General features: G+C 44.2%; 2 protein-coding genes across 2 annotated transcripts; both read left to right on the forward strand.

The window, feature by feature from the left end:
• Nucleotides 1-2,808: 2,808 nt before the first annotated feature.
• On the forward strand, nt 2,809-3,939 carry LOC124272124 (monocarboxylate transporter 2-like). Its single transcript, XM_046707275.1, has 3 exons — nt 2,809-2,947; nt 3,423-3,764; nt 3,929-3,939. Exons 1-3 carry the CDS (start codon nt 2,818-2,820, stop codon nt 3,937-3,939), a joined length of 483 nt encoding a protein of 160 aa, XP_046563231.1. The 5' UTR covers nt 2,809-2,817.
• On the forward strand, nt 3,796-5,363 carry LOC124272122 (monocarboxylate transporter 5-like). Its single transcript, XM_046707272.1, has 3 exons — nt 3,796-4,385; nt 4,614-4,664; nt 5,177-5,363. The coding sequence occupies exons 1-3, from the start codon at nt 4,031-4,033 to the stop codon at nt 5,245-5,247; spliced, it is 477 nt and encodes a 158-aa protein (XP_046563228.1). The 5' UTR covers nt 3,796-4,030; the 3' UTR covers nt 5,248-5,363.
• The last annotated feature ends 3,533 nt before the right edge of the window (nt 5,364-8,896 follow it).

The following is an 8,896-nucleotide window of genomic DNA, read 5'->3' on the forward strand; positions in this document are numbered from 1 at the left end:
GTGAAGTACATTCTAAAAAACGGCCCTTTTCAGGGCCATCCATCTCTCTCAAAAGAAAGCTTCATTTCAATGCCAACAATAATAACAACAACACTAGGTTGACATTTTTTCAAACGTTTTATTTTCCCCGCTAACAAGAACACTTTGACAAAAGAGACAGGATTAGGGGCGTCCCTGATCTTTTGTTTACAAACGGTATGAACTGTAACATCATAACTGTAACATCAGAACTGTAACATCATCACATCAGAACGATAAGGTTGTGTCCTTTGGCAGGGGTGTGGATCATGGCCAGCGTTGTTGTTGTCTGTCAGGCGTGTGGGTTGAAACCAACGTCTTACACGTTCTTCATTGACGAGGGTATCGTAGGGATCAAACTGTTCCATCACTTCATCAAAGACCATCCACGGGCACGATGAGCCAGTACATATAAACAAGTACATCCCACAAGAGGCACTGAACCAGGGTTGAAGTGATTGGCCATTCCACTGTTGTTGGAGCCATCCGGCGAAGGTCATGACATTCGAAAGTCTGGATGCTGTTGATAGGGATGAAGTCCATAACTGTCAAAGTAGTCCATGGCACCTGGTACTGGACGATACGCGCTACACCCAGTGTTGTCCTGGGAGATGGCTGGGGTCCGTGTTGACAATGTAGGCTTTAGGATAATGTCCCTCCTGCTGTTCACACAGCACGGTGGTGGCAAAGTGATCTCGGGACCCTTGGTAGAGGGTCGCAGCAGGGGATCCTGTTGTACGAGAAGCGTTCAAGTGTCTGGTCGTCAAGCCACTGTCGTCGTCGTCCATCCTTAGACCATCAGAGCGTTGCAGGAACCGATCAATTTCAAAACGCTTTCGTATTCCTCGTGGCAGACGAAGCGTGACGGGGCGTGGTAGGGGTTCTGCAAACTGAAGTTCAAGTCCTAACTTGCCCGTCTGTGGGTGATTAGTTATACCCTTCATCTGCGCCCAGATCTGCCGTCAGATCCACCACCCACACAGTGAATCCATTCCTGAATTCGTCCAGGGTGAGGTTGCAGGGATGTTCTTGCCACAGGTGTCCGTGTTGCGGAACAGGTTCATGTACAACTGTTTGAGCGAGGCACTGTTGTCCTGAAAGTCGCTTTTGATTTCGGTGCCATGCACTTCTTGCCCATTGAGTTTCAGCTTGAGACTGGTCACGTTGTTGTGCTTGAAATGGTACGGGGTTCTTTCCTTGCTGCCAGCAAAGCATCATTGTCCACCAATCCCAACACCACTCGTTTGGGCAGTTGGCCTCAATCAGTTGATCTTTGTGGAAATCGCGTCCTCCTCCTGAAATGTAAAGTGGGCTGTGACTTGGACTTCGGTCGAGGATATTTGGCGTGACTCCTGGTGACATGTGTTTCACGTGTTGTTCCCGTATGGCAGGATCAATGTTGACTTGGCGCACGTAAAACTCGGCTTTGGTCAGTTCAAATCGACACTCGACGTCGCCAGCACTCATCAAGTAGAAATCACTCGGGCTGCGAGAAACAGGTCATAGTGGAGACGTCCTGTCAGTTCCACGTCTCGGATGGGTAGAATGACCCCTCGTCGTGCGACAAGTCCTGCGTTGGCATTCTGGGCGACAGCATTAAAGTGCTCCATTTTTCCAGCTTCATCGGTGTACCATCCTGGACACTGGAGATGGGTCCCTTTGGCTGCCTTCCCTACGGTGTCTGGTGTTTCCCATCGGGGTGGGTCTTTATCTCTTTCTCTCAAAACAAGGGTTTACGTTTCTTGGTGGATCCCACAGGCTGTTTCCGTTTTCGTTTGCGAGCGGGTGATCCTGGTGGTGGGTGCTGTCGCAAGGTGGCAAGTAAGGCTTGTTTCCCATGATGTTTCAAACTGTCCCCCACACTTCGGTGTCCTGAACTGATATCTTGCACTAATCCCGGCAACATCTTGACGCCTGATTTGAGAGCTGATTTTCCCACCGTCTTGAGGATGGAGAGTGCTGAACGTCCCAAGTTTCCCAAGATGTTACCGAAACCTCTCCCTCGTTGATGAATGCGTCCTCGGTACACGGCTAAGCCGCCTCCTCCTCGCTGCTGTCCACCCAAACTGCTGCCGCTGCGCGAGTCTGATACACTGGTGTCCTACCATGTTGAGTCTCAGTACGCACTCCAGGCGACGGGACGGTAATGAAGTGTCACGATGGTCTTCCCAGTCTGGAATGGCACAAGACGTCCCTACGTCATCCGTTAAATAGATTCGAATGGCATCCGTGGTTCCCTGGACGCAATCCCATGTAGCGTAGGTGCTGAGGGTTTTGATCACGCGACGCTATCTTCCATCATCTGGCGCGACACGGGGACATACATCAGTAAGGGAGCCATGGTATCCCCCACGATTTGATCTTCCACCGCATCCGAGTAGACGTACACGGTATCAAAACCAGCCAGATGGTGTGCTTCCTGTTCACCCACGACGAGAGGACGGTCAAACACAGCCACTTGCACAGGCTGAGCAGAGACTTGGCTTATTTCTTCTGCTTCATCCACCATGGGGAGCTGTATGAATCCCAGCATACGTACTAAAGGAGCAGGCAACACCAATCGGGTGGTGTAGGCAGACCTGTAGGCATCGTGGTCAGGTTGACTTGAGGTTCTGCAGGAGGAACCCGTGATGGCTCTGCACTTTTGAGTAGTGTTCATGGTCTTGGTCATATCAAGGAGACACGCCTTGGTTTTGTTGAAATACTTTCACAGCTGCGGAGAACACATGTCACGATCTTACCATTGTGGGACATGATCCCTAAATCACTCACTCATTCTCTTCAGGACCATTAGCTGGTATGGTTCAACACCGAATTGGGTCTAAACTGACGGCGTTCGCCGGAGGAACGCTGGCACTCCTGGGGATGACCATTGCATCGTTTTGTCAAACAATCGTAGGGCTGATCTTTACGTATGGAATAATGGCGGGTAAGAAAACTATCAAGTAAAGTCACTCTCTCAATAATTCGTCGAACATTCAACTTCCCTCCACTGATATACACACATCCGAACTACAAATGAAGGAGAGCAATAATAACCCCTCATGTGTTCAATACTTCGAAAATACGAGCCTCGGAACCGTCTGACAAACGGGACGCCGTCGAAAACTTCTACTCCCCATATGGGTACATTGTGAACAGCCCATTTCTGATGTACCCCGACGTGATATTGCTGCAATATTGCTAACAGCGGCGTAAAGCTAAACTCACTCACTCAAGTTTTCTCTCTACCCTTCATACCGAGGACAAAGATAGTCAGAATCAACATTAAGCTAGTACTCTGGGATATTACTGAAATACAATTCACAGTTCACACACAGTGTTCATATATTTAAGGTATCTTTCTCTCGTGAAGTAATGTCGGTTATATGTTCAGTGGCTTACTGCTGGTTTCTCATCAACAGGGTTTGGATTGTGTCTGGGTGCCAATGTTGTCGGCGTCATCCCTGGACAATATTTTGAGAAGAAGAGACCCGCAGCCTATGGATTGTGCATGGTAGGAGGAGGTATGGGTCTGTTTGTGGCTGGCCCCCTTGCACGGTATCTACTGGACGAGTACAAACTGCATGGGACACTACTCATCATTGGTGCTATTGCATTTCACATGTGCGTTGCAGCATCCCTCATACGTAAACCACCACTGTCCATCAGAACTATTGAAATTGAGCAAAAAATTCAAGACGAATCCGTCAAGAAGATAGATGCATTGGTGGAAGATGCTTTCTGTCCGAGAAATCTGCACTCAGGCACTGAAAACAGAACAACTGTGGTGTCATCTCAATGCTTGGAAAATTCTGATGATCAGCTAACAAAAACTCCCTTTCTTCATAAAACAAACTGTTCCAGCATTTCAATTGAAAAGGAAATCTCAAAACAGTGTTGCCTCAAATCAACATGTACTGTTCTAAAGAGTCTTTCTAACAAATCGTTCCTTCTGTATAACACAACCATCATTTTCTGGTCATTAGGTGACGCTGCGTGTATATTCCACTTACCAAATTATGCAGAGGTGATGGGAAGTTCTCCAACAGCAGCTTCAAATCTGTTAAGTGCATTGGGTGCCGGGGGCGTGTTTGCGAGGTTTATTATAGGACTTTGGGCCTCCGATTCCAGCATGGAATTTTCAGTGCTCCAAGTGGGTTTCCTTGGCATTACTGGGGTGATTACAGTTCTGTTTCCTCTGATGTCGGATACCTACCGCTGGCAACTTGGTTTTAGTTTCTTTTACGGGGTTTACAGTCATGGGACGAATTCATTAATGGGTCCCTTCGCAATAGAGCTGGCGGGTTTGGCGACCGTTGCTGTTGGATTTGGTGTGGTATACTTCTCATGTGGAGTGGGATACCTTCTTGGACCTGTCATCGCGAGTAAGTTCTATATTGACAAACATATTTAGGAATTTGACACAAATACATGTTTCGTATATTTGTGTTATTGAGTGTCATCGTTCGTGAACTAACTTTAAACGAAAAAGTCATTGTTTGAGAAATTGATTTATCAAAGGTTCTTGTAGGGAGTAATGTTATCCATTTCAGAAATGTCATGTTACAATAAATGCACAGATACATGGTAATCAGGTGATGAATTGCTTTCAGGTTTCATTTACGAAAGCTCGGGGTTGTACGATTATACGTTCATTTTTGCAGGTAAGTCGCAAATAACCTGTTTAAGCACTTGTACCTACATGCTATTATAACAAAACATGCCATAAATGTATAGTTGGTAGATGTAACATTTAAACAATATTTTATTCTGTGAATTTATTAACCACATACTCTGTAAAGACAACAGGGACAGAACAAGAGTAAAGCATCACGTCATCACCCGTCACAGCCACGGTTGATGCATGACTGCGTCAAGCAAATACATTAGTTTGTCAAGGGCAACTCTGGAGAAATTATATATAAGTAAATCTCATTGATTAAGACGTATTTGTTGCCATACAAGTGTCATAGCATGTCAGCTGAGGGTCTTCTAGCAACTTGTTCATCTTGGGATGGCCATCTGATACACATGTTAAAACACTACTTCTGCAGTAGTGAGTGAGTGAGTTTATGGCTTGTGTTTGAACACATGTATCATATAGTCAAAAATCAAAACAGGATGTATAATGTCAATATTTTTGTAAATATATGTTCACCTGTATATTGTGTTTCAGGTATATGTTTCCTGTTGAGTTCTATATCAACAGCAGCAATAACGGTGTGTAGGAAGAGAAGAGAACTCTGAGAGAACCTTCAAAGTGTCTACTTAAACAACATACTCTGTGACTGAAGATCAAGAAAAGTGTGAAACAATGCTCAGTTGTATAGGGGTAACGCTGCTTTTCAGGGCATTATCATTAGTAGAAGCCCTAGGTCTTCAATAACTGCCCGACGAAAGAGGGAAGTTGAAAAAAAACGTGGGCTTCTGGAAATTATATTGCTCCGAAAACAGCGTAACCCTATTACAGCTAAAATGGAGGGAATTTGTGTTAAAAAAAGACAATGATTACCTGTATTTTTTCTACTTGGTTTGTCTCTCGCGATAATTTACCATGGAACGCGGCAATTAGGTTTTAGGTTAGACTTCATATGCATCGATGAGTAGATTTAATGACATATTATAACTGAACATGTTCTGTTTGTATTGCACAGAGCAATATTCCAGCTTTATGACGGCGGTATGTAAACATTCAAGAGTGGACCAGACAATACAGTGACTGACAGCATGAGCATCGATCTACACAATTGGGAAATGATAGCATGCATCAACCAAGTCAGCGAGCCTGACAAACTATCTCATTATTCGCTTCTTACGACAACCTATCCCGTTATTCGCTTCTTACGACAATCTATCCCGTTATTCGCTTCTTACGACAACCTGTCCCGTTATTCGCTTCTTACGACAAGCATGAGTTGCTGAAGTCCATTTCTAAATCAGGTCATAGCTGACGTATTCACATTATTAAAATAAGAACCCATTCTCTATTTCCCAAGTCCAAATCCTTGCTTTGGCCCTAAACTAGGAGCATACGCTAATGGTTTCCATATGAACTGCTACTTGTATTCTATTTATAGATATGCACAGCTGTGAATATTGTGACATTTGTCATGGCAGGTTGTGTTGACGTTCAGCATAAAAAAACTTATGTAAATTAATACTGGAGGTTTGACTATTCATTGCACATTTTATGTGAGGTACCTGTGGAGATCCTGATTAAAATGTGTCTTTAGCAGCCCATGCTTGTCGTAAAAGGCGACTCTAGGTATCGGGTGTTCAGGCTCGCTGACCTGGTTGAGAAATGGCTTCATATCCCGCCCAACTGTGTAGATCTGTGCTCATGCTGTTGATCACTGGATTGTCTGGTCCACACTCAATTGTTTAGGGAACAGTGTAATTTTTCACGAAGTAATATTGAAGCATAATATGTACGTATTTCCTTTTGTTCCTTTATGTTAAGCCTATTATCAAACTAAATCTCTATGTCATCGTATCCCAGCAGCGCTGATGTTGCTGTTTATCTTAATCATTACAGACCACCATCACATAGCTGGAATATCTCTAAGTGCTGCGTTAAACAGCAAACAAAACAACAGAAATTGTTTGAGCAGTTGTTGTTGGTAACATCAAGCGTTAAGATGCATGCTTATTGTCCATTTCTGTATATAAAGTAAAATAGAAACACGACAAACACCATAGAATGTCTGAGAAAACAGATTCTGTTTTGCTTGAACGATGTAATGGCATTTTGAATAAAAAGATCTATTCGGGCAATTATTCTCACTGTCAACCTTCTGTCGTTTTGGGAATTTATTGCTATCTGTTGATTCCCACGTTGGAACGAGAACGGCGACCCCGAAAATTAACTGGGTACATACAGATCATCATTTTTAAATCGGTAAGGAATCACAGAACATTAATGAACAATAAACAAATCATCATGGGATGCGTTCTGATTTGTTTGGGTCTTGCATGTATATAGGTACAGCCAGCAAGAAAGACCTATGTTCTGTCACTGATTTAAATTGATGAGTGTAACGTCAAGTTGAATGTGGATACTGACCACCCAGCTTGCTCATGCTGTAACGTACTATTCCAGGGTTCTTCTATGGCCTGCTGATTCTCCGGGACTCTACCCAATAGAAAACAATCTAGAGTGTGATGGTGTGACGCATACGACAGGATCAAAACCACCCGAGAACGCATGTGTATTGGAATCAGCGTATGGCAACATCCTCCAGGCTGGTTTGACCATCTTGTGCCTCAAATGTATCGCTGATGCCTCGCCCACATCGGCACAAACAGTGGACACTCGCGTTACAGACATTATTCAATAGGTTGTACACCACCGTGTTGCCGTCTCCTGTGACCAAGAATGGGTTTGGTTAAATGCATTTGTTACGATAAAAAGATGACCACACGAATGACCCAACATGATGTTATTTTCAGTAACACTACAGTCACACCAGCTTGTATGAAGCACAGCTGCTTATTCCCGTTGATATACGTAGCACGGGAATATTTGTCTTTGTCCAGTTAGAAGTAATTGTACTCATCATCCTAAATACGACGCGTGATGGCCGAGGATGGAGACTCGAGTATAAAATCACCCAGAAGAGCCTTTAAAATATATCGTTAGCTAGCATAGCCAGTTAGTAGTACACTGGCAGCTCACAGCGGTTGAAACATTGCTTCAGATAACACAAGGACAAGACAACTCACAGCGGTTGAAACATTGCTTCAGATAACACAAGGACAAGACAACTCATTACACACATAACTGAAACCAAGATCATTTAGAGTTTGATATAGTTTCAGTCCAGAAATAAGATATTGGAAATGTAGCGGATATTCCTTTTTGAAATATTATTTCGAAACCAAGTCTAATGACAGTATATGGATAGAAAATATTACTTATTCCATTCACAGCGTGTTATGAATTTCATGCGGCTGTTTGTCATGATGTGTGTTATGGTCGAGGTAAAATTTGACATTTTAAAGTGAAACGTGACAACAGTGTTGGAGTACATTCTGGGTGATAAAAACAAACTGAAAGTTGTTCCCATATTGTTTTGAGTTCAATTAAACGGTTTTAGAGAAAGCGTCACGTCAAACACGGCTACGTGAATTTGACATGCTGGGAGTTGGAACGAGACAGAGCAAGGGTGCGAGCAACTCGTTACGTACGTCAGTACTTAACAGGTTACGATCCACACACAAATAATGACGACAGACGTCGATCTGGTTGACAAAGGCAAAAACTGGCGCACACGAATATTTCAACTGTTATGGGTGTCAGAGTGGACAGGTGATTTGTAATTCGCTACACAGATAAAACCTGTACACTCGACGTGTTATCCGCTGAGTGCGGCGTAAAATTAAACTCACTCACTCACTCCCGCGATTGACGGACCGTCACATTACTACAAGAAGTCAAGACGTCGTCGTTACTGTCTAGACCGGCAGCGCTGGGTCAATGGTCGTTGGGTAAAAGATATGTTTGCACATGAATCAATGTTCACTTTGGACCTCCTTGACAGGCGCTACCGAATGTGGCGTGGACGGAATGAGCGTTTTCATGCTGCTGACAGAACGATTGTTTTGGTGGTGGCTCAGTAATGGTGTGGGATGGGATCACCGTGAATGCCAGAACACCTTTACACGCTATTCACGGACGTGTCACTGGGCAGTAATACCGTGACAACATGGCGGAGGACAGGTGATGCCATTTGCGCGCTGATATGGATGTCGTTTTGTGTTTCAGGATGACAACGCAAGAGCACCCAGGGCACCTATTGTTACTTAGTACCTCCACCAGGAGAACACAACCAGCTCACAATGGCCAGCACTCAGCCATTGAACATGTCTGGAATTTCCTTGTACGGCGCGTAGACCA

Source organism: Haliotis rubra, unplaced genomic scaffold, assembly GCF_003918875.1.
Source record: "Haliotis rubra isolate DU_JTF1 unplaced genomic scaffold, ASM391887v1 Scf1666, whole genome shotgun sequence".
Lineage (NCBI taxonomy): Eukaryota > Metazoa > Mollusca > Gastropoda > Lepetellida > Haliotidae > Haliotis > Haliotis rubra.

What these genes read in the sequence shown, in the direction of transcription:
- LOC124272122 (XM_046707272.1), top strand. Translation starts at nt 4,031, where the DNA reads ATGGGAAGTTCTCCAACAGCAGCTTCAAATCTGTTAAGTGCATTGGGT. An exon ending in TCTTGGACCTGTCATCGCGA is followed by an intron (nt 4,386 to 4,613) that starts GTAAGTTCTATA and finishes AATTGCTTTCAG; the next exon opens with GTTTCATTTACGAAAGCTCG. An exon ending in TTATACGTTCATTTTTGCAG is followed by an intron (nt 4,665 to 5,176) that starts GTAAGTCGCAAA and finishes ATTGTGTTTCAG; the next exon opens with GTATATGTTTCCTGTTGAGT.
- LOC124272124 (XM_046707275.1), top strand. Translation starts at nt 2,818, where the DNA reads ATGGTTCAACACCGAATTGGGTCTAAACTGACGGCGTTCGCCGGAGGA. An exon ending in TACGTATGGAATAATGGCGG is followed by an intron (nt 2,948 to 3,422) that starts GTAAGAAAACTA and finishes TCTCATCAACAG; the next exon opens with GGTTTGGATTGTGTCTGGGT.